The sequence below is a fragment of the Lichenostomus cassidix genome, chromosome 20, assembly GCF_008360975.1.
Source record: "Lichenostomus cassidix isolate B80296 chromosome 20, HeHo_3.0, whole genome shotgun sequence".
Taxonomy (NCBI): Eukaryota; Metazoa; Chordata; class Aves; order Passeriformes; family Meliphagidae; genus Lichenostomus; species Lichenostomus cassidix.
The window spans coordinates 13,037,680-13,062,116 of NC_139500.1; the positions used below are offsets into that span (position 1 = coordinate 13,037,680).

General features: G+C 52.1%; 2 protein-coding genes across 6 annotated transcripts in view; one reads left to right on the forward strand and one right to left on the reverse strand.

Moving 5' to 3' along the window:
* LOC146428868 (uncharacterized) overlaps positions 1 to 12,350 on the reverse strand; it is a 23,327-nt gene extending 10,977 nt beyond the window's left edge. Inside the window, exon 1 of the mRNA XM_085079339.1 lies at positions 12,333 to 12,350. The gene's annotated coding sequence lies outside the window, so the exon portion shown is untranslated. The remainder of the gene's footprint in view (positions 1 to 12,332) is intronic.
* Positions 12,351 to 15,079: 2,729 nt separating this feature from the next.
* Positions 15,080 to 24,437, forward strand: part of LOC146428869 (uncharacterized) — a 14,792-nt gene continuing 5,434 nt past the window's right edge. For 2 of the 5 annotated variants that reach the window (XM_085079338.1, XM_085079334.1), the window contains exons 1-9: positions 15,080 to 15,340; positions 16,273 to 16,320; positions 16,446 to 16,687; positions 17,232 to 17,385; positions 19,426 to 19,560; positions 19,837 to 19,980; positions 20,439 to 20,719; positions 22,154 to 22,313; positions 22,894 to 23,137. In XM_085079338.1, the coding sequence (XP_084935464.1) occupies positions 15,326 to 15,340; positions 16,273 to 16,320; positions 16,446 to 16,687; positions 17,232 to 17,385; positions 19,426 to 19,560; positions 19,837 to 19,980; positions 20,439 to 20,719; positions 22,154 to 22,313; positions 22,894 to 23,137 (1,423 nt within the window). In that variant the 5' untranslated portion in view covers positions 15,080 to 15,325. The remainder of the gene's footprint in view (positions 15,341 to 16,272; positions 16,321 to 16,445; positions 16,688 to 17,231; positions 17,386 to 19,425; positions 19,561 to 19,836; positions 19,981 to 20,438; positions 20,720 to 22,153; positions 22,314 to 22,893; positions 23,138 to 24,437) is intronic. The other 3 variants (XM_085079335.1, XM_085079337.1, XM_085079336.1) reach the window with 3 other exon arrangements.

The window sequence follows — 24,437 nt, forward strand, 5'->3', positions numbered from 1 at the left end:
TGTTCTTGGTGACATTGGATGCCACCTGCATAGGAACCGTGCCAGGCTGGTGCGACACACTGTGGGAAGAAGCGCTGTGAGGGAGGTAAAAGCTGGCGTGCAGAGATCATTTGAAGACTATTCTTCAAACCATATAAACCCCTGTTTTATGGAGATCAGGAACAACTCCTGGGCAAGGGCTGAAACTGGGCTTCTGGGAGTTCCTTTCCCTCCCAGGTCCATTTTTCCATTAATGATCACAGATGGAAACTGAAACTTGCCCAGCTGATAAGTCATTCATCTTCCTATGACCTGTGATAGGAGGGAGGAATTCCTGATCCTGAAAACACTCAAGAACTGGCTAAGGATGAGAAGGTCAGGGGTTGAGGGCATAATTTAAACTAAGACAACAAGGTGAAAAGCAGCATCACAACCCTGGATGACCGGAGATCAGCTGAAGGGGGAACTCCTGACCAACCTCATCTCACAAAGGAGGAACGTGGAAGAAAAAATTGTGGAAGAAAAATCAAGTTATCCAGGAGGAATGTACAGACATTCCCACGGAAGCAGTAGGCAAGGGGGAGAATAGTTAGGGAGCTCATGAGCCAGGCACACACCAGGTCTAAGGACCAGAGGAAGCTACGGGAGCTGTCTGCTGTCTTTAAAAAAGCCTGGCCATTGAAGGGGGCTCCTGAGAGCCGCAAAGAGCATTCCACCAGTCTGCAATATGGGCACAAGGGAGGGTCTGAAGAACTACAGGCTAATCCATATTTCTCTTGAATCCCTTGGAAGGGGAAGGAGCAAATGCTCCTGGACACCTTTTCAAGCAACTGAGAAGGAAACACATTGGGAACAGCCAGCATAGATTTACCATGGAGAATTCACGCCCGGCCAACCTGATTGACTCTGTGAACAAGTGGAGACCAGGGCTGGTGTTGCCTGCCTGACAGTGCAAAACATTCATCCACACATTGCCCGGCTTGTGCGGAGAAAATCATTCCATCGCATAGAAACTTTACTAAAACTTTTACATGCTTATACAGTTAAAACCCATAGAAATTAATTGGCTCAATGATCACTGTTCCCAAATTACGCAGTTCTTAGTATTTGGTTTCCTATTGGGTCTCCATTGCTTCGCCGTCGATGTTAATTAGGTTCTCATTCTTGGTTCTCTTATCTCTCTTTTCCCAGACCAGGTGTCACCAACCGTGCCAGGGATGATGTTTGGAGCTGATGTCCATTAATGGTCATTAATAGTCGTTAATGGTCATTATCTTTGGTGTATCTTCTCTGCTGCTCCCAATCCACTGAGATGTTAAACTCATCAGACCTCACCTGCTGAAACATTCCCCTGAAAAGAAACTTCAATTCCCTTCTCCCAGGTACAAAGGCAAACAAATCCCCTGAGTAAAGTTACAGAACAAATTTTAAACTTGGTATAATTTCCAGCACCCTGAAGCTCCCCCAGCCCCCATAGTGCCCGCAAAGCCCCCCAGACCGGCCCAGGACCCCCTGAGACTCCTCCCCATCCCCAAACACATGGATCATTCCCCAGCCCCCAAAGCCCCCCAACCTCCCCCTTCCCTGAATCCCCCCAGCACCCCCGAACCCTCTAGCCACCCCAGCCCTGTAGCCCCCTGAAAATGCCCCCAGTGCCTCCCAGGATGCCCTGAGCCCCCTCTCCACCTCCAAACACGTAGAGCCAGTCATCCACCAGTGCGGCCGCACAGCTCCCGCCAGTCTCCCCCAGAGGGGCTGAAGCCCCACAGGCTCTTGGTCAGGACCCTCTCCACCAGCTCCAACCCGAAGACCACCAGGGTGTCCCCCCAGGCCACAGCCATGTGTTAGTGCCAGTGGCCTTGGTGAGGGAGGGGGTGGAATAGGGCTTTGTTTGGGATCTGGAAATGTGATAGGGGGTTTGGGGTGGCTTTGGGGAAGTTATGGGGTGCTGTGGGTTTATACAGGGGTTGAGGGGTCTCTGGGCGTTTCTAGGGGCTGGCAGAAGGGTTTGGCGTGGCTCTGGTGTTGTTCTGGGAGTCTGAGGGAGGTGACATGGGAGTCTGGGGGACTCTAATTAGCTTTCAGTCTGCCCTGGGTAAAATAGTTAATATTCATAACCCTGTAAAATTCAGGAGTTTAGCATGACCTCGGCAGAGCAGCAGTCCGTGTCAATTAGTAAAGCTATCTAAAATTAATTAATTGATTCAGCTAATTGTAATGATCATGGATCGTGTGTTTTACATGGGGCACATACTAAGGAGGGACACGGAGAGGTGGATCAGGAAGTCCCAAGTACCTTCTAGGTACCTCAGCCAACGGGCAAAGGGAGAGTGGGTGACGCGGCCAGGAGACGAGGGGAAGAGACGGCTAGTTGCTCCAACTAATTGAGAGAGACCCCGTTGGACACACACCTGATTGACTCTCCCCGTGTTCGAATCGAGGGACTTTTACAGGACTCCTCGGTCTCCTTCGTGGACACAAACCTCTAGCGACGTGAATTTGATGCACTGGAGGGTGAGGGGGGTGGGGCGCAGGAGCTCCACTACATGGGCAGGGGGAGCACAAACCAGCATAGCCCAGTGCAGACTGGGGCAGGAGGGGAAAGTTCAGCCTCACAAGGAGGCACCGGGAGCGAGGCACGGGAGCCGCGGGACAAGTTCCCGCCTCAGCCCAAGCCCCTCGTTGATTGACAAGTGGGGGCGGCTCGCGCCCGGAGCGCGGGAGGGCAAAGCGCCTTCAGGGATTGGCTGGGCGGGACGGGGGGCGGGGCGCGAGCGGTTCCCGCCTCAGCCGAAGTGCCCTCAGCGATTGGCTGGGCAGAGTCACGGGGTGTCGCAGTGAAGGTGCCTTTGTGAACGCTGTGCGATGGCAGTAGAGAGAGAAAACACAAAGGTGTCTGCCCACAGCAGTGGGAGGGAGAGGGAGAGGGAGAGGGAGAGGGAGAGGGAGAGGGAGAGGAGAGGAGGGGGGGGGGGGGGAGGAGGGAGGGAGAGGGAGAGGGAGAGGGAGAGGGAGAGGGAGAGGGAGACGGAGACGGAGAGGGAGACGGAGAGGGAGACGGAGAGGGAGACGGAGAGGGAGAGGGAAGAAGCAGAGGATAACAAAGTACTGCCTGGGCAAATGTGTCGAGTTCCAGAGGACTCAGAGGCTGTGGAAGGCCTGGAGTCTGGCAGTTAGAGCTCGTGGAGAACAGCCAAGCTGTCCCTCGGGCTGTGGCAGCAACAACGTGGAAAGCAAAAGTGTCCCTGCAGAGTTCCGGTACCTTAGAGGAAAGAAAGAGAAGGAAAGAGGAAAGTGGGAAAGAAATGAGGAAAGAAAAGGCATAGGGAAAGCAAAGCCCTGCCACATTCTCACCCACCTTGGATGAGAATGCACTCATTCTCTGCCATGCACTCTTCACTCCTTCATTTCTCACACCTCAAATTCCCATTTCCCATCGCAGGGGACAGCTGTAGCCTCAAAAGGGGAAGTGGCACAACAGCTCACAAGAGCCTCATTGTGCCAGTGAAAAACGAGTGTCATCTTTTCCTGAAAAAACTTTGTATAAGGAAATATAAAAAATCCTGTCTCTAAGAGATGCTTCCAAATGAGGGGAGAGCAAAGATTTCCCACAGCACAACATAACCCTCCTGCATTGGTTGTTTCTGTGCCTTTTACCTTTCAAATCTCAGCCTCCTGAAGCCTAGGAACTCTAAAAATGTCAGATAAGAGTGCCCTGAGGTCATTTGATTCCAGGAATTTGGGCGCTGCGAGGATTGACAGCGTGTGCACAGGAGCTGGCAGCTTGCTGGGATCACTGTGGGCAGCCCTAGAATGTTCCTCGAAATAACCTGCGTCCCTGGTGGCCTTGTTAGAGCATAAATACTGGAGATGTGGGAGATGGCAGGATAGGGGGCTGTGTGGAGCCTGCCCTCCCTGTCTTCTGCCGTGAATTTGGGGAGGTGAAAGGTGAATGAGGCTATCTTTGGGATCAGGAATGAGCCCTCTCATAGGAAGCCAGGCAGAAACATTGGGTTTCAGTTGAGATTTTGTGCTGCTCTTGTGTTCTCTTTTTCTAAGACTTACCTGAGAGTATCTTCACTGTTCTCTTACCGCTCCTCTTTTGGTGTGTACTGGTAGGTGTTCATAGCCAAACTGAGTTTGTAGGACTTCTCTTTTGTGGGCACAGGGAGAGCACAGCAGGAAGGCTGACAAGAGAAAAATCTTTTTAAAGACTCATCTGGAGTATTTCTGATCAGTAACCTAGAGATGTCTTCTGGGCTGTGTTTTAAGTCACTTGCTGGGAAGCTGTGTCTTGCCCAGGGCAGACAGTGGCCCAGGGGAGCAGCAGCTGAGTGCTCTGGGAGCACATGAGCCTATCAGTCTTTGCCTCTTGCCACACGGATGTTGCAGGGCAAGTGTGAAGCCCTCTGCTCTTTCCTTCTGTGCAGGTCCTGCTGGAAAAGTAGAAGGAGAAGAGGGCTTTCTCAGAGACACTGCTCCAAACTCAGGGAGAGCTAAGCCAAGCCTGCCAGCAGGTCCAGCAGCTCAGGCAGGAGGAGAGAGAGCAGCAAGAGAAGAGACAGGTAAGCCTGAGTAGGCAGGGAACAGAGAGCAGGGCAGGGACAAGGGCACAAAAGGCAGGTCCTGGAACTGAGGAGGCAAGGTCTGCTTCAGGCCCTGGGAGCACAGAGCCTGGTAAGCTCCAGAGCTCAGCCCCAGGAAGGAAGGCTTGCAATGGGAGCAGAGCTGGGTAGAAAAGCCAAAAGAAGTAGCTGAAGGAATGAGATTTTGAGAAAAAATCAAAAAGATGGAAAACAATGAGCCTAAGGGCAGGTCCTGCTGGAAAAGCAGAAGGAGAAGATGGCTTTATCAGAAAGTGTTGGCATTACAAAGGCCAGCAACCCTTGAATATTGGAGTTTAGACCCTGCAAAGTAGAGTAGAGTAGAGATTAGATTACAGTAGAAGAAACTAGATTAGAGTAGAGATGACAGTGACAGCATGGCCAGTTTCAAAGGGCCTGAGTCAGTAAACACTCTGCATCTTGCTGTTGGTCATGTTTGCAGGAGAAGTGAAGTGCCTCCAACGTGAGCTGGTGTGGCTAGCACAGGTATTTATCGTGAGAACCTTCCGTTGTGTTTTATAAACAAAGATAAAGTTTGGATGTTTTTTAAACAGTGTCTCGAGATTTGGACGGTTCAGGCCTGGCCAGTCAGGCCTAGGGAGAGGTTTCTGGCTGACCAATCTGGGCGACCTCTGAAAAGTCTGTATATATTGAAATCAAAATAATAAACTCTCTCTTTCTTGCTACACTGAGAACTGGGGTCTTTTCTCTGCTAGCGGCTCAACGGCGACAAGCTGGAAGCAGAGAGCTCTCAGGAAGCAGGAATGGGAAGACACAGCACAACAGCTCTTGCAGGCAGTGTCGCGAAAGCCTCAGGCTTCAGGGAACTGCTCAACAACTGGAAATAAACAAGCTCCTGCAAGACCAGGTAGGGGACAGTAGGCTTCTGAATTGTCCAGGCCAGCCCTGTGCGTTGGTTTAACGCAAGCAGAGCCTGAGGGTGGGAAAGGGCAGCAATCCTCTGCCAGAGGCCTCCCACTGCTGGGCTGGGAAATGAAGAGCCACGGGATGGTGCTGGGACAGTAAGTGCAGCCACGGTTTGTGTGGGCATCAGACGAGTTCCAGAGCAGCTTGGGCAGTGCCCAGCCAAAGAGTGGCAGCCCAGGGCAGGATCATCCCCAAGTCCCACCTGCCATGGAGCAGATGCCAGGGTGGAGCAGATAGCCACAGTGGTGCCAGCTGCAGATGTGGGAACTGGGTTCCCTCCTTGCTGTGCTTGCACAGTGGACAGAGGCATTAGCTTTGGGCTGGAGGGAAATGGAACTGTGTGTACACTCTGGCAACATCCTGTCAACTCTGACAGGAGCAGAGGGGAGTGGAGGGGAGGGGAGGGAAGAAAAACAGAAATGGTTCATCAGATAGTTATAAGTAGCTAGAAACAAAAACCACAGCCACTTAAAGCTTGTGCACAGTGAAGTTTTGAAAAAAACCTCCTGGTTTTGTTTCAATTAAGACAAAAGCAGGGTTTCTTTTCAGATCTGTAATAAAAATAAGATACCAAAGGCCAAGCTGCTGAGCCCTGCACTGGGTGGGAAGCCTGCAGGGAGCAGGAGCCTGCAGGGAGCAGCCACCAGTGAGCTTTACTGGTCTCACTGGAGGCCACCCTGCTGTGTGCAACTCTTGCACAGCTCCTCAAAACCCCATTCAGTCCTGCATGGCAGGGGGTGCAATCAGAGGGGCTTTAAGGTCCTTTTGAAACCATTTTGTCATTCTGGTATGGAGGGTGCTGCTCCTCACAGTCCCATAGCCCTGTGACCTCTGTTCCTTCACCCACCCTGGGGGACTTGGCACTGCAGTGCCATCGTGCTCCTCCTGCATCAGGGCCAGAGCTGTCGCAGCCCCCCTGTCCTTGCTCAGGAGCCACCCCAGCCCCTCTGTCCCTGCTCAGGAGCCACCCCAGCCCTCCTGACCCCACTCAGGAGCCATCCTAGCCCCTCTGTCCCCACTCAGGAGCCACCCCAGCCCTCCTGTCCCTGCTCAGGAGCCATCCCAGCCCCCCTGTCACTGCTCAGGAGCCATCCTAGCCCCTCTGTCACTGCTCAGGAGCCATCCCAGCCCTCCTGACCCCACTCAGGAGCCATCCTAGCCCCTCTGTCCCTGCTCAGGAGCCACCCCAGCCCTCCTGACCCCACTCAGGAGCCACCCCAGCCCCACCTCTGTCCCCACTCAGGAGCCATTACAGCCCATTTCTGTCTCGCCACGGTGACCCCATGTCCCACGGCATCACTGTCACCGCCAGCAGTGACACCCCTGGCCCAGATCACACCAGATCACACCCACGGCACGGTTCCAGCCCAGGGCCACGTCAGGGCCAGCCGCTGTCACAGCCCCGTGCTGTGACAGAGCCATCAGCCCGCATTACCATCAACAGGGGCAGAGCTTGAGGACCCAGCAGCACGGAGCAGCAATATTCCCCAGGATCCCAAAGCCATTTAGCTCGCTCTTGCACCAAAATCTGTGCCCAGCCTCAGAGCAGCCAGAAGAGGCAGGCTGGGAGCAGGAATCTAGGTCTGCAGTTCACACCAGTGAATATTTTAACTCACATTTAGAGGCTGAGAAGCCCAGGAGTGGAAGGATGTGGTCGCTAAAAATGCTGCCAGGACAGGAGTTCCTCAGCAGCTCGGAGAGGTGCCTTGCTCAGCAAATGGTGGGTGCTGGGGAAGAGAGGGCAGTCAGAAAACATCTTTATTTCTGACTTTGGCTAGTCCTCCTTCCTGCTCAGGCAGGAAAAGATCCATGAATTGGTGCCCCATGCCCTGGGAAGAAGTTGGACCAATCCCTCACTTGTGGCCTCTCCTTCCAAAACCAGCTCTGGATGGCGATGCTGGATTTTATACAAATCACTTAGTGAGAAAGAGACCGTGGGGGAAACAAGAACTCCAGGTCAGTTCTGAGAGCTGGGGGAGGGCAAAATTTGAGCTCCAGGGCCACAAAAATGCAGAGTAGCTGCAGCAGGAGCGCTTCCCATGCAAATATTTCACATGGGGTGTGTATCAGGGCAGGGGCTCTGCATCCCACACTTGACTGGGACAGATCCACCTTGTCAGCTCTGTCGTGAAGCATCCCGTGAGGGATTTGCATCGTGAGGGGTTTGCATGGTCCCAGAACAGGAGAGAGGAAGAAGGGGGTTTGTCCTTCAGGAGTCAGAGAGCCCACTTGGTCCCCAGGATGTGCAGAAGGTCACACAGACAGAAATATCTGAGTCCATCAGGTAACCAGCAGTAGAAGTGTTGAGGGAGCAGGGGATGGAGGCAGAGAAAGTTCAGTCATTTATCAGAAAACGTGTTCTTTTTAAGGGCCACATCACAGCTCTCCCTGACCTGCAGCTTCTGCCAGAATCCTCCACATTTCTGGCTCGCGTGGCCCAGACTCTCTGTGGATTGGAGACCTCTGTAAGACCCACTGGCGATCTCTGCAGCGGACACAGGACGAGAGTGAGGGATGTGCTCTGTGAAACTAAACTTTCCTCACCCTGGTGGGGTGCAGGGCCTGACAGAACAGCAGTCCTGAGGCAGATCCCTCCCTGTGGCACCTTGTCCCTGACAGACCCGGGACTACCCTCCTCCATGACCACAGGTCCCTGGCAGTCACCAGCCCTTTGGGGACACAACCACCTCCTCCAGAGCCTGAGACAGAGCCACCTCCTCCAGCAGCTCCCCGAGAGCTGTTTGAACCCTCTGCCAGCAGGAACATTCCATTGGTTTATTAATGAAGGGTGCTCACAAACGCATGCTGGTGAGCTCCATGAAATAGCCTTTAGCTTGCGCTGATTACTCATGTTTTACATCAGCCTGATGTTTTCCAGATGCGTTTCAATCAATACAGTGGCCTTTTTAGCACACCTTACCGCTCACCTTTGGCTAAACAACCATCACAATTCTTCTCAAGTGCCCATTTGCATCAAACTAACCCCAAAGATGCATCAGCTCTCCCGTGAGTGCCACCTGAGCTGACGCAAATGTTCCCATTTAGGTTTCAAAATGCCTTGCACGCTCAAGCTTCCTTGCTGAGTGCTGCAGACAAGATGTTGGATGTGTTGTGTCATTCATGTCAGAGTTATTCTCCACATAACTTTCCTCACAACCGCAGCATGAATATTCAACTCGCTCCTTTCTTCCCCAGATTCAACACTTGCCTACACTAAATTTGGGAGCTCAAAGAGGTAAATGCCAGCAGTCAGCTGAGAGCGGGGGAAATATTGTGGCTGAGCACGTGTGCAGTTGTGCACTGATGTGGTTTCATCCCTTCTGGTACCCACAGTGGCTGTTTCCAGGTCAGCTCGAATTTGGCCCCCAGAGCTGCTTTCATCTCCTTTGCTCAGCACAAGATAACCTCTGCTCATGGATGGCATCCAAGGTTTTCACTGGGAAGCAATGGTTATGGTATCTGAGTGACCTTTAGAAAAACAGTAGCAATGGGGAGCTTTTTGGGGTTTTTTTGTTGTTTTTTTTTTGCTTTGTATTCACTTCTTTGAATATCCAGCAATCCTTAAGGTTTGCCTTTACAGTAATATGTGGCAAGTACCTCAGCTCCTAAAGCAGCATAATTGTCCTTTTGATCACCATTCCAGTGAGTCCAGCCAAACCCAACCACCCTTGCCACCAACTCTCTTTTAATGCTCCAGCTGCACTTTTACTGTTTGGATCATCCTGGCCAAACCTGCAATTCCACATTTCCCTGGAAGGGCACGGAGCATTTTGCCTGTTTTAGAGGCCCATTCTTTGTTGGTAGTAAAACACACACCGTTAAATAACACAGCTGTTGTCTTCGTTTGTTCGGGAGCAAAGCGAAAGCAAATGCAGGGAAGGCAGGGGGAAGGGATCTCCTTGTGGTGACGTTGCTTCCACACACACACACCACGGACAAGCTCTCCAAGTCCAGGGTTTCCTTATTTAGATGCTGACTTTGGTGAATTCCTCTGGGCGTACCCCAGCCGCTGCTTGGAGCTTGACGGCGTTTATTTAGACGCTGACTGTGACAGAGTGACGATAGGCCAAGGACAGTGGCATTCCTCCCTCTCCCTCCCACCTCCCACACTTCCTTCCCCACCAGTCACACAGGCCATCCAAGCCCAGGGTGATTATGCCACCTGGTGGGACACCTGGACCCTCCACATCCAGGTGCCTTTGAGCCTGGCTGAGCAGAATGATGAGAAACACCAGGAATGGATGGGAGGGTGCTTTGCCAGCAGGATCTCCAACAAGCCCAGGCAGATGTGTTTTCAGGTGCTTTCAGGTGCCCCCAGACCTTACGAAGAGGAGCAGGTTGAAAATGTGCAGTCTTGGGAGCCAGTTAGGCACCAGCAAGTACCAAAGCACCACGGGCACCTACCAGCGAGTCCTTTCATCCCTAATTGTGGATCCCTAATTTCATCCCTAAATGTTGGACAGTGATGACTGCAGTTATCTCCCCTTCACAATGTTCTCTGGGACAGCAGGGGTTGTGTGATCCAGATCCAGCCACGCTCTGGTGATACTCCGCTGTGGAGGTATTTGCCTTTTTTCCCGGAGTGCTTTGCTCTTCCTCATGTTCAACGTTCGCCCTGGACTTGAAAACATGTTTCACACCAAGCAGCCCAGAAAACTCCTGGGTCCTGCCAACCATCAGCTTTTCCAGGAATCAGCACTCCCATTGCTTAAATTCTCTGTAAAAACCCAGAGCCGCCCTATCTTTGAGGTCTAGACAAACACACACACACAACTCCTGTGGATCCCTGGAGTGCCAGAAAGCCAGGGACAGACTGGATATCTAACCACAGAAATGTTGTATCCCAGCAACTACATGGGATACCTGAGAATTCCTCATGGATGCAATGGAACCTATGGGAGACCCTCTTGACCTTCTGAGGCACCTTAGATTTCTGTCTTAAGGCACTTTATCCACACCCTCCTGTTTTCTCTTTAGCTTCCAGTGAGAATGTTTGAAAGGATGGTCCAGGATCTGCTCCTCCCACATGTGGTGGATGCTGTCTATGAGGACTGTGGGGTAGAACTGTGGTGAAAAACTGGTCTAAGCTATGAGCGATTTGAAAGAATTATCATGGAAAACTTTGGCAACAGAAATATTCCTGCAAGTAACGCGGAGGACAGGGTGAGGGTGTGTTAGGGGACTACTGGCTGACCCGTGAGGGATTCTGCTCCTCACCACGAGCCCAAGGGGATCTTTACTTCTGGCATGGCTGTTCCCCAGGTCTAGTATAACACTGGGCTGATGAGAAATTTCATGGCCTCGTGCACTGTAAAAGTTGAGAACTGCAACGAGAAAGGGAGAGGGGAAGGTGGTGGGAAAAGGCCACTATGAGCATCAGTGTGTGGAACCAGAGAGGAGATGGATTGCTGCATTGACCAGTTGTTATCAGCTCATCTAACATCTCTGAATCAAAACCAACTTCCTGGAGGAAGCAAAAGCAGATCTAGCTCACCATCTTGTCTCCAGTCTGTTGCTCCTCCCTGAGAAGGAGGAGACCCTCACCTTTGCATGGACAATAGAGAGGATGTGTTAATTTTACCTTTATTCTTTGAAGACAGTGAAAAGCAATCCAAGTCCAAATCCTAGGTGAGCTCTCAGCTTGGGGAAAATTCCCTCATTCTGCTGCCCCAGATAGGAGCAGAGCTGCAGCCTGTCAGTGCTGCCTTCCCTGTACCTCCTCTGGTTCCTGCAGTCAAGGGGTTGTTCCTGACTGGCCTCTGCTCCTGGACTTGCTCTGCTCTGCAGGGCTCCAGCTTCATTTCTATGGTCAGTGCTGGACGATGCTCTGTGACAGAAATAGCTGTGCATCAGCAGCTCCTCCCTGCTGCCCTCAGCTCTGTTCTCCTTGCCAGGCAGCCCAGGAGAGGGTCTGGGGGGCTCCAGAGGAGAGAAGAGAGGGTCAGAGACACTGCCTGAGCTGCAGAGCTCAGAATACAACGCATCTCTTCCTTCTAGAGGCAACATGTCAAGCTAAACTGAAGATACTAAATGTAATTGCAGTTTGCTTTAGCAAAACACACTCTCAGCCGTCTGCGAGAGACATTTAAGCACTGAGTGCTCCTGATCCAAATATTAGCACAACTGTGGGATTACAGCTTCCTCCCACCCCTGATGTGAGCTTTTGCTCTGGCTTCAGTGGGTACTCCAGGCTGGGAGCTGGATCAGGAACTTGGAGTTCCCAGGGAGGGTTAACCCCTTCTGGAGACATCAGGTAAGCAGGACAGCAGCAGTGTCCCTCCAAGGGGAACAGGGTGGCCAGGAAGGCCACTCCAAGCCAGGAGCACTTGCCATCAGTCTGTGCACCACAGATACCATTGGTTTCAGCAGGAAGCACCTGGTCAGAAAGCCAGGAGCTCCTACAAATCCAACCACAGGCTTTGTCATAATGAGATGAAATGGGAATGAAAGGTGGGCAGCAGGAAGCATAATTTCCCAGAGTGAGATCTATCAGATTCTGGAACAATCCCGCCAGGGAAATGGTGGCAGATCCAACCCCTTAGAAATTTGACCTAAATAAAGCACGAGACAATGGAGATGAATATATTTACAGTGTCTTTTGCAGTGTGATGCAGAAAGGGAGTCTGCAGGAGGACAGTGAAGGAAACCTGTGGCCCAGAGTTGCACCAGAGGTCAAGAGGGAAGAGGGTGGGGATAGCTGATGGATGACAGTGTTGGGATCCACCTCTGTCTCCTGAGGGCCAGGGCAGCTCTCCCGCCTCAAGTCAAAGAGAACAAAGCAGTCATAAGCTACAGCCACAGCCTGCCAGGAGCTACAGCCACAGCCTGTCACTGTCAGCCACGGCAGAGGCTGTGAGGAAAGGCAAAGACCAGCTTTGCGTTTCTTCCTATCCTAAGAGCACCAGATTCGTAATGGATACGGACAACTCATTTCAAAACTCAAGTGGCTCACCAAGGGCATCAGAAAAAGCACCTCCCAGTCCAAGGCCAGCAGGAAGAGGCCAGCAGAAATCCATGCTGATGATTGTCCAAGGCCTTGTGTCCAGTAGCCCAATGCATATTGGCATTTGGACACTGCTCCTGCCAAGGGCTCTTGGATATTGGCCCTGCAGCCACCAGTAGGCAGCAGGATAGACCAGCAAGCGCTTGCCTCCCTTGCAGTCCTAATGTCTCCCTGCATCTACCAGTATAGCCCGGTCTAGACCAGGATTGACCAGAATAGATCAGCAACCACCCCTCTACCAGCCCAAAAGCCCTCCTGCACCCTCCAGTATGGCCCAGTGTAAACCCGTAGGGACCAGGATGGCCTAGCAACCGTGCCCCTTTCCAGACCGAAAACCAGCCTGCACCCACTAATAGAAACAAGTATGCACCAGCATCCATCCCACTTTCCAGCTGTAAACCCCTCAACAGCCGCCAGTGTGGACCAGCAACCACCCTGCCCGCAGCCCAGTAAACCGCTATGGTCCAGTAGGAACCAATATTACCACGTCCCTTTCCCCTCTAAGCTCCCCTGCAGCCACCAGCACGGACCAGTCCAGCCCAGAGCTCCTTTGGGGGTGCCTCAGCCTCCGGGGGCAGGGGGTAGGGGTGCGGGTGGGGGCAGGAGCTCCACTACTTGGGCAGTATAAACCAGCATAGCCCAGTGCAGACTGGGGCAGGAGGGGAAAGTTCAGCCTCACAAGGAGGCACCGGGAGCGAGGCACGGGAGGCGCGGGAGAACTTCCCGCCTCAGCCCAAGCCCCTCGTTGATTGACAAGTGGGGGCGGCTCGCGCCCGGAGCGCGGGAGGGCAAAGCGCCTTCAGGGATTGGCTGGGCGGGTATGCTAAATGACTCAAAAAAGCTCCAAAAGCCCCTCGAAATTTCAACAAAGCTGATGAAAATTGGATAAATTTGAATACATATGAAAGATTTCAGGCAATATTGAAGTTTCATTAAAAAAACGGAAGATTGAAAAGGTGGATTGAGTACTGAAACATGTCAAAACCAAGAAAAAGCCCCAAAAGCCCTTCAAAAAACCCCCACAATTAAGTAAAACTGAGTAGAAGAATTATAAATATGAATCAATAAAAATAAGTTAAAGCCATAAGGCTCAGGGAAGCAGCTCTTGCTGAGGCACAGCCTGTGGAGAAAGGGGTCAGTGACCCCAGTGTGTGCTTTGGAAATCACAGCTGGGTTCCTAAATCCTGTCGGAAGTCTCCCTACTAGACCTGTGATGGCTGAGGGTTGTACGTGGGAAGGCTTTGCCAGCCATGAACTGAACTTGTGGATGATCTGAGCTCTGTTAGGGGCCAGTCTGGGAGCCTGTTCCTTTCCCCCTCCCCACGGGCAGAGTGTTGGTGAGGGCTGGACTTGGAGGCTGTGTCTGCCCCGACGGCTACCGCGGGGCTGCGGATGCTCCTGCCAGCGCGGGCTTGTCTGAGGCTGCCCTTGTGCCTCTTTCAGGTGTGCCTGCTGCAGTCACAGCAGGCTCGAGATGGACAGGATGACCTGGAGAACTACACTGAGAGCTGTGCAAGGACCAGGCTGGAGCTGTCAGACCTTCACCAGGAGCTGTCCTGCCCCTTTGCAGCTGTGCCCAAGGAGCCCCAAGCTGCTGTTCTGGAAGCAGAGACTTGAAGCTGCATCGCTCTCTGAGCCTTAACCTGGCAGTGACATCCCTGGGCCATCAGTCTCTGCAGAGATGGGCCCTGGAGAAGGCAGGTGCAGCTCTTCTCTTCCCTGGCGGAGGATTTGTGCCCTGCTCAGAAACCATTTCCCATCAAATAGGGCACAAAAATCCTCCCTAGGACACAGACAAATGCTCTCAAAGATGAGGGTGAAAAATACCTGCCAAAGCTTTCCCAAGCAAGCCCATTTGGTTCTTGAAGGTCTGTTGCTAGCAAGGAATCTTTGATGTAAGCAGCAAGACTTTTCTTCTGCCTACAAACCTATTGATATATTGCCAAAAAGAGAGGAGAGGAGAGGAGAGGAGAGGAGAGGAGAGGAGAGGAGAGGAGAGGAGAGGAGAGGAGAGGAGAGGAAGAGAAAAAAAAAAGCACTCGTCGCTGTCTCAGAATTCTTAATCTATTTTATGAGCTTTAAACAATGCAACTCTTGGCATTTCTTTGTAGGAATTTCAAAAGACCCTGAAACACCATTTTTCCTCCTCGTGTGTCTGTTCTAAACACAATGGTTTACTTTCCATGAATGTTTGTATGCACCAAGAACCTTTTGAGGCTTTTTCTTATATCTGCCCTTTGTCAGGGAAGAATTCCTGTGACTCAGGAGCTAAGTGCATCCCTAAAGAGCACGTGGGTCTTGGCAAAGCTGAGCCTTAAATTTGATGCTGTCTGGAGCAGCAACCTTGAATTCATGTTAAGAGGCAGGTCCCTGCACCCCAGCTGCTCAGCAGCGAGGCTGTGGGGACACAGGCGTGGGGGTGCAGGTGTTGGGGCCAGCAGGGAGCAGGGATGGGGGGAGAGCCAGGGGAGGGTCCCTCCAACAGCCCATGGAATGTTGGACTTTGCATCCTAGCAACCATCAACAGCCCATGGAATGTTGGTGTTTTCATCATGGCAACAATCAACAGCTCCTGGGTATTGGGTTTTGGACCCTAGAGCTGTCAACAGTGCTTGAGCGTTGGGGCTTAGACCTTGCAAAGGCCAAGCGCACTTGGATCTTGTGCTGTTGACCCTTCAAAGGCCAACAAGCCTTAAATATTGGGGTTTAGACCCTGCAAAGGCCAACGGCCTTTGGACATTGGGGTTTAGACCCTGCAAAGGCCAACGGCCTTTGGACACTGGCATTGGTCAGTGCTCGTGCCAAGGGGCAGATGGAGACCTGGCAGGTGAGGGAGAAAGCTGCTGCTGTATTTGTGCCAAGCCTAGCAGGGGCCTGGGTGGGCCTGGGCTGTGCCACGGGGAACAATTCCCTTGGGGAATCACAAGGGAGATTAACAGTTGGCTGTTCCAGAGCTGGCAGCAGCTTTGGTGCTGGCTGTGGGGAAGGGCCTGGGAGGGAATGGGGTCTCCTGGCAAACCAGAGCACACCCACAGCTCCTCCTCTGTCCCTGTCTCACTGGAGGCTGTGGGCACAAATGAGGGAGCAGCTTTTCATTGCCTTCCCCTCAGCCCAATTTACAGCACAGTGTCAGTGCTTCCCAGAGACAAGAATGGGTTTCTCCCAGACATCTCTGAGATGATCCCCAGCGGCCCAGCGAGGCCACGAGGATGATAGGAAGATGGGCTCCACGGGCTGGAGCACCTGTGCCAAGGGAAAAGGATACAAGAGTTGGGGTTGTCCATCCTGGAGAAGGTTCCAGGGTGACCTTAGAGCCCCTTCCAATGCATGAAGAGGCTGCAAGAGAGCTGGAGTGGGACTTTAGCCAGGGGTCTGCAGGGAGAGGACAAGGGACAATGGGGTCCCACTGAGTGAGGGCAGGCTTTGATGGGATACTGGGAGGGCATTCCTCCCTGTGAGGGTGCTGAGGCCCCGGCACAGGTTTCCTAGAGAAGCTGTGGATCCCTGAAGTGTTCAAGGCCAACTTGGATGGGGCTCTGGGCAGCTCCCCTTCTGGTGTTCTTAGAAGAAGTGATGAGACACCTTCCAGGATGTTCATTTGTGCTGCTGTTTAACTACTGGGCTGAAAATATTCCCAAGGAGGGGAGGAAGAGCTCAGCTAGAATTGCTGTGCTCTGGGACAGGCTGGGAAGCATTTAGAGGCGACTGCCTCAGGGGTAGTCATGCAGTCTGAGTGTGCTTTTCCCTGTGCTCTTCCAGGGAGCTCAAGGGCTTTCTCACCAGGGACGTTCCTCCGGAACCCCTGAGGTGAGTAAACTGTGCTTGAGCTGGCTCGGGTTTTGAAACTGGTTCTCCATGAATGGACACCACTTCTTGTGGTACTTGGGAATAGAAACAGAGTATCTGACTAACAGCTGGATGTGGGCTTTCAGGTGCTGTTAGAAGACAGTGACAGCATGGCTATTTCCATTAGTGACCGTTTCCAGCGTGTACACTCTGGGAACATCCTGGCAACTCTAACAACCACTGATGAACAGCATCCCTTTGAGTTGCTTCAGGAAGCCACAGAGACTTGCGAGCGCTTGCAGAGGCGCTTTGAGGAAATGGATGAGAACTCTAAGAGACTCAGAAACCGCCACCAGCACATTGACTCTTTGATGGAAGAAATCAGAAGGTGAGCATTTACTCCTCCTCCTCCACCTCCTCCTGCTCCTCCTCCTCCTCCTCCTCCTCCTCCTCCTCCTCCTCCTCCTCCTCCACCTCCTCCTGCTCCTCCTCCTTCGTTCCAGAGGCAATCTGCTTCCAAGTCTGGGAGTTCTGAGGTGTTCTGGGCGAAGAACTCACCTGCCCTTCCATGTGTAGGCTTCAGTGTAGCCCTTGAGCATCGTCCTGTCAGGGGTTTTCACATTTTTCATTTTACTCTGACTCCCAAGGCTGTCTGGGAGATGCACAGCAATGTTGGAATAGAAGACTCCCCCCGCCTGCTGTGCTGCTTCCCTGAATTCTGTTCTTTGGGTGCCCCTGCCCAGTCCCTGCTTCTCACTGAAGGAAGGCAAAATCCTGCCTTCCTCTCCCTTTGTCTCTGAAGGACTTCCTTGGGAGGGAAAGAGCAAGGTCTTCCTTAGCCCACTGTCCCCAGCTTCATCCTGAAATGCTGAAACTGGGATCGGTGACTCTTCAGGCCTCTTCATTCTTCTGACTGAGCTTTGTCTCTGCAGTCACTGTGAAAACGTTGAGAAATCCAGGGAAAAGCTGCAGCAATGCACTGGAATCCTGGAGCCAGGAGCCTTGTGTCTGAGTCAGGAGAACACCAAGCAGCTGAAGGCAGTGTCAGCCCAGGTGGAAAAGGCGGAGCAGCAGGACAGGATGAAGGTTGGTTTTGGAAATGAGAGTGGTTTTCTGTTGAAAACTTGTCTTGTTTTGCCTCTTCTTGTACAGTGGAGGACTTGGCTGCAAAGACACATCATTGCAGAGTGAGCTGGAAGTCAAGAGGCAGACACTGGAGGAATTGCAGCTTCAGAGGGATCTGCTGGAGCAAGAGAGGGATGATGTTACCAGGGCCCTGGACACCTTATTCCTGGGCAGCACCTGTGGGAGTGGGAGTTGTGCCAGTCAGATCAGCCCAGATGCTGTTTCTGGCAGTAGAAGACAGGGACACTGCTGTGCACAACTGGCTCAAGATGGCACACATGTTTATTAGCCAGGGAGATGCATGTTCATCAGCAAAATGTTACACGATTTTCAAAATGTGTTACTTTGGGCAGCCACAGAGCCCCTAAAACAGGGAATGGAGCTGGGCAAGGGTCTGGAGCACAGGTGTGATGAGGAGTAGCTGAGGGAGCTGTGGGGGGCTCAGCCTGGAGAAAAGGAGGCTCAGGGGGCACCTTGTGGCTCTCTACAACTCCCTGTGACAGGAAGGTGCAGCCAGGTGAGGGGTGAACTCTGCTCCCAGGGAACAAGGGAGAGGACAAGAGGAAACAGCCCCCAGCTGTGCCAGGGGAGCTTTGGATTGGGTATTACAGGATAGCTGTGAGAGAACGGTTTGTTTCTGATGCTCACTGTCACACAGTCTCAGTTCTGGAGTACGTGGTAGGTTTGGAAAATTCACAGCAGAGGTTTTGCTTTTGAAGAAAGGAGCTCAAAACCACGGTTTAGTCTTCAGGCTTGAATAGCAGCAGGGGCCATTAGACACCTTCACTGTGCAAGACAAGTAAGTGGTATTGTTGGTGTGAACTGCTTTGGCCACATCAGCCCAACTTCCATCACTCACTAAATGACTGCTCACCACAAGAGCCGTTTCCCTGCCAAGCATGCCCTCATTGCAAAGAGCTGCTGTGCCCACTGCAGGAGGTGATACTTTGATGTGGGTATTGTTCTAGAAGGGGAACTCCTGTATATTTCCATTTGCTTCAGCAAGCAAGATTGCTTTGGCTCAACCTTTCCTGCAAATGTCCAGCACTGGAATAGATCCTCATAGAAATTTTGTTTGCCAGGTGGCAGTTGTGGAAGATGCAGTAGTTTTGGGTGACAACACGGAGTTTGGAGTAGGCATGTTTGTTGGGAAGGAGCTGTCTGGTCCCAGGCAATCCAGCAGGGTCTGACATAGCCTTTCCAAGGTAGCAGTGCCAGAGGCTTTTGGCAGCCCAGGCTGTCAGAGCTGCAGAGGACATGCTGTGAAGTTTTTAGCCAGAGCAGAGGAGCTCCTTGTGTGAGAAGGTGCTGTTTGAGATGAGGCAGAAAATTACCACCTTGCAGGTTCAACAAGAAGAGGAAATAAATATGCTGGAAAATGCCAAGCAAGTGGTAATGACAGTGAAAGGAGAATTGGTGTGATTTTTTGCAAGGCTGGAGCTGTGGGAGATGGCAGGATAGGGGGCTGTGTGGAGCCTGCCCTCCCTGTCTTCTGCCGTGAATTTGGGGAGGTGAAAGGTGAATGAGGCTATCTTTGGGATCAGGAATGAGCCCTCTCATAGGAAGCCAGGCAGAAACATTGGGTTTCAGTTGGGATTTTTGTGCTGCTCTTGTGTTCTCTTTTTCTAAGACTTACCTGAGAGTATCTTCACTGCTCTCTTACTGTTCCTCTTCTGGTGTGTACTGGTAGGTGTTCATAGCCAAACTGAGTTTGTAGGACTTTTCTTTTGTGGGCACGGGGAGAGCACAGCAGGAAGGCTGACAAGAGAAAAATCTTTTTAAAGACTCATCTGGAGTATTTCTGATCAGTAACCCAGAGATGTCTTCTGTGCTGTGTTTTAAGTCACTTGCTGGGAAGCTGTGTCTTGCCCAGGGCAGACAGTGGCCCAGGGGAGCAGCAGCTGAGTGCTCTGGGAGCACATGAGCCTATCAGTCTTTGCCTCTTGCCACACAGATGTTGCAGGGCAAGTGTGAAGCCCTCTGCTCTTTCCTTCTGTGCAGGTCCTGCTGGAAAAGCAGAAGGAGAAGAGGGCTTTCTCAGACACACTGCTCCAAACTCAGGGAGAGCTAAGCCAAGCCTGCCAGCAGGTCCAGCAGCTCAGGCAGGAGGAGAGAGAGCAGCAAGAGAAGAGGCAGGTAAGCCTGAGTAGGCAGGGAACAGAGTGCAGGGCAGGGACAAGGGCACAAAAGGCAGGTCCTGGGACTGAGGAGGCAAGGGCTGCTTCAGGCCCTGGGAGCACAGAGCCTGGTAAGCTCCAGAGCTCAGCCCCAGGAAGGAAGGCTTGCAATGGGAGCAGAGCTGGGTAGAAAAGCCAAAAGAAGTAGCTGAAGGAATGAGATTTTGAGACAGCAGGTGGGAAAAGCTGAGCCTAAGGGCAGGTCCCAGGAAGTTGCTCTGCATTTTCTTGCCAGACCATGGATGCAAAGCTGCAAGCTGAGCTGCAGGAAGCTCAGAGTGAAATCCAGGCAGCGCAGAAGAGGCACAAGGAAGAACTCCAAGGCATCAAAGAGGAAATGAATGTCCTCCTTGAGCAGAGGGAGGCTCTACAAAAGCAGGTGAGTGAAACAGCAGTGGCACCACAGTCATCCAGCCAATGGGTCAGTGTCCTTCTTGCTTTTCCATGGCAGAGCAGCAGCTGCTGGGGTGATCTCTGGGGCTGCCTTGTGCTGTGGGCTCCATGGCAGCTGCTCTGAAGGACCCTCAGTGCTCTGCTGAATCTCAGCTGCTGCCCTGGAGAGCTGGGCTGGTCCTCTGGGCTGATGGCCAGCAACCAGCAGCATGGATTCCTGTTGGCCTCTTCCTGCTAGCCTTGGTTTGGGAGGTGCTTTTTCTGATGCCCTTGGTGAGCCACTTTGAGATGGAAACAAGTTGTCCATATCCATTGTGAATGTGGTGCTCTCAGGAGAGGGAGAAATGTAAAGTTGGCCTTTGCCTTTCCTCACAGCCTCTGCCGTGGCTGACAGTGACAGGCTGTGGCTGTAGCCTCTGACTGCTTTGTTCTCTTTGACTTGAGGTGGAAGAGTTGACATGTCAGCTGGCAGCCTCCAGGGAGATGCAGGAAACAATTGTTTGGACAGCTCAGCAAGATGTGAGGGAGGCCCAGGAACTGTCCAAGCAGAAGGTGTTGGAGGTTGAGCATCTGCAAAAGATGCTGGAGGAGGCACAAGATCAGAACAAGGTGCTGCAAGGGCACCTGCAGAACCTGGAGATGGAATGGCGTCAATGGGAAGATGCAGCGCGCCAAAGTTCAGAAGGGCAGACTTCCTTGAATGCCCTAGAGAGGGAAAAAGCCAGGTAAATGAAAGCCTGTGGGACTCTGCATTGTGAGGAATGGATTCCCTCCTTGCACCTGCCAGAGGCTCTGGCAGCATTTCCTAAGTGGCAGAGTTCTGAACTCTTTCTGCAGATGCATCTCATTGTGTGGATGTTGTGTTTCATTTTCTTTTCTTTCAAGCTTTCAGTTGCAGTTTTTCTGAGGACAAAAACTTCTTTGGGGTAGCTCTTTCCCTCTAGGGGTGTGTTCTGTTGTTAGGTGGGTGTGTTAACACTGCCCCAGCTGCAGTGTAAGGGGCTGGACACATCCATCAGCTCCACCTTGGGTCCAGTAAGTTGAAGCCTTTGGGATCTGGATCAGCCCTGGCACCCTGATGCCTTTGCTTGGCAGAACCATCTTAAGGCCCTGGTTTCTGATCTAAGGCAGATTCTCCTCAGAGGAACCCAAGAAACAAGAGGGTCTCTGTTGCCTTGTTCCTCATCAAATGCCACCGGGCGCCTGCAGGGTGGTGCCTGTGGAGCAGGGTCCCTGCTAGCCTCCACTGTTCTGCTAGCCTCATCAGCTCCTGCAGCTGATCAAATCCTTTCAGTCTTTGGTGCCACAGGATTCTTCCTGCAAGAAGAAGAGCAAGAAAAGGCAGGGCACTCTTGCTTGCCTGGAGGTTTCTGCATCTTCCATCAGGTTGTGCTCGAAGCCTCTGTCACCACTTCTGCTATTGGCTTTGTTTCTCTCCAGCTGAAAGTAGGATGGGTGTTGGTAAATCTTAGGTAACTTCCCAGAGATCTCCTGGCTGTCAGGTGCTGCTCTTCCTGCCTGGACATACAAGATGGGGGAAGGAAAATGTCTCTTCCAGGTTGACCAAAGCTTCCACCCTTGGAGCCTGGTTAGTCAGAAGAGAATTGTTCCTCTCCCCTAGTGTCTTCATTGCAAGACAGTTACGTGTGCATTGACATTCTCATCTCAAGAAGAGGGCAGGGCATGTAGGCAGGAACTCCCCATTCTGTCATGAATAAAAGCAGAGTGGGCAAATGCTGGGCTGTTGTCGCTGTCGAGCCGCTAGCAGAGGAAAGAGGACCAGGTTCTCAATGGCATCAAAAAAGTGTCTTTTGTTATTTAATTTCAACTTATCTAGACTTTTGAAAGGTCACCCAGATTGGTCAGTCCGAAACCTCCCCCTGAGCTAATTGGCCAGGCCTGAACTGTCCAAATCTCGAGACACTGTTTTTAACAACATCCAAACTTTATCTTTGTTTATAAAACACAGGAAAAGAAAGAAGAGAGTTCCCATGGGAAAGGTCTGTGCTAGCCACAGGCTGTGACTGCAGGGGCAACAAACAGCCAAGTTGTTTGGACAAACCTCATCAGACAGAGCAGTTTTCCCTGAGTTGCTGCAAGTGCTCAGAGTTTATAAACTGTGATACCATGTAGTAAAGGGTGGCATGCTTCTCTTCCAGGCTGATTGTGTCTCTGGAGGAAAAGAACTCGTGCCTCAGAATGCTGGAGGAAAAGAACCTGGCGCTGAACAAGCAGGTGTGTGATCTTCATTGTGCTCTTCACCAGGCCGAGCTGCTCGACTCGGAGCATCGAAAAGCACTGCAGGAGCTCAACACCGAGGTAAGCTGTGCCCTGGCATCCTTTTCTCCAGGGACACGCAACACCACCTTCAGCTTGGAGGTCCCAACTGCTTTCTGCTCCCAGCAGCATCCAGTGCTGCCATGTCCTGCCCAGGGCTGCTGCTGCTCCCTGAGGCCAAGGCTGGATCTGGTGTGTGCTGCCGCCGATATTTTCCCCCATTCTCTCCTGGGTGCAAGCAGGAAATCTGGGAGGGGAAGCAGTAGCAGACTCCTTTGGAGCTTCTCCATCCCTCTGTTAGCAGTGGTATCTCAGATGGAGTTGGTGCCTGTGCCAGGCACTGAGCAATGTGGGGACACAGACGTGGCTATGGCAGGCAGGGGAGGGCAATTCCACCTCAGCCAGTTCAGCTGGTGTTCATAGCTGCAGCCTCAAGGAATCCAATTGCCTCCCTTTCCCTGGTTTGAGTTAATTTGTCTCCATTGGAATCCTTGGTCCTGCACCTTCTCTTTTGGGCATTTGTTTTGCCTGAAGTCATTTCTACTTTGTTGCTCTCTCTACTGCCCATTCTGCTGCCTCAGGAGCAGTCCTGTCCCTGAGGCTCTGTGAATCCATCTTCCAGGTTTTGTCCCTGGTGCAAACAGTGATGGAAAAGCAGGCTGCTCAGGCATCTCAAGAGAAGGAGCTGCCGGAAGCGGAGGTGTCTGAGCTGCGTGTGAGGCTCCAGAGCTCTGAGGAAACAATAGACTCCATGGCTGTACAGTGCAAGGCCTTGGAGCTGGAGCTGAGGAACACACAGGCTCAGAGGGACAACCTCATGGCTCACAATCAGGAGCTGCAGAAGGAGTTGGAGGAAAGTGAACAAGGTACAGCTTCTCCTCTCCCACCCACTGCCCCATCCTGTCTCACCAGCAGGGATCTCTAATGCCACACAGAGGAAAAGGGCAGTGCCCAGAGATGGCAGAGGGCAAAAACAACCAGCAGGAGATTTATCCATCCAAGTGCCAGAGAAAAATGCTGTGGCTGGCAGTGCCATCTGGCTGTGCTATGGCTGATCCTGTGCACAGCTGGTGCGCCTTTCAGGTGCTGTGTCTGTGCTAAGGAGCTGTAGCTGGATGCCTCAGCTCGATTCCCCCAAAGTCCAGGCTCTGCCAGAGCCTCCAGGCTACTGGCCTCTCTGGGGCAGGGCTGCACAGGCATCCCTGCTCCTTTCCCTGCCTTTGACTGCTCACTCTGCACAAGCCCAAGAGCAAACACACTTTCATATTCCTCTGAACCTTGCCCCTTTCGTTCCTGCTTTTTTCTCTGCCTGGAAGTTTCCTTCATTTCTGTCAGCTTTGGAAGCCCCTGGGGGCTTAGGGCCTGGCAAAAACAGGCAGGCAGAGAAGACAGTGCTGTTGTCTCTGCAGGATGCTCATCAGTTTGCCTTTGCTTTGCTTTTCCCCTTCTCCTTCCCCATCCCTGCTGCAGTGATGTGGAGGGCAGAACAGAAGGTGACGTCTCTAGAAATTGCCCTGAAGGAAGAAGCCACTGCCCTGAAGGAAGAGGCTGTGACTCTTCGTCGGGAGGTGGCATCTCTGCAGAGGAAACTGGAAAACCTGGAGAAGGAAAGGAAAGATGTGCTGGTGAGAATGGCCAATGCCATGAAGGGCCATTTCTTAGCTCTTTTGGACCTTGTGTTTATATTTCTGAGGAGCACCTTTTTCCAGTTTAACTTTTCTAATTGCATTCTTCTGAGTAAGAAGGAAAAGATGAGATCGTCCTGTCAAACCCAGTTAGGGTTGAGGCTGCTGATTTTCCTCCATGCTGGAGTTGTTTTCCCTAAAAGCTTTAGTTCTCAATGTCCACATTTGTCTCTGTGGACTTTGCATGGTTTAGGCAATTCCTTGTGTCCAAACTCATGTTCAGATTTCTAAATATGTGGAGCAGGAACTAGGGGGAGAAGACCAAGATTGCTGTTAATAGAAAGGTTGCTTGGCCTTGGCCATCTGAGAGCAGCCAGTGGGGAGAAAAGAGAGAAAAGCAAATGGCTGATCCAGATAAGGATGTGTCCCTGCAAGGGGAGAACTCGTCCTGAGTGCCAGCAGAGAATGACAGACTGATCTGGCCATTGCTGCCACGAGAGAGGGCAGTGGGGCTCTTGGGGATGGTGCCATGGAAACTCTA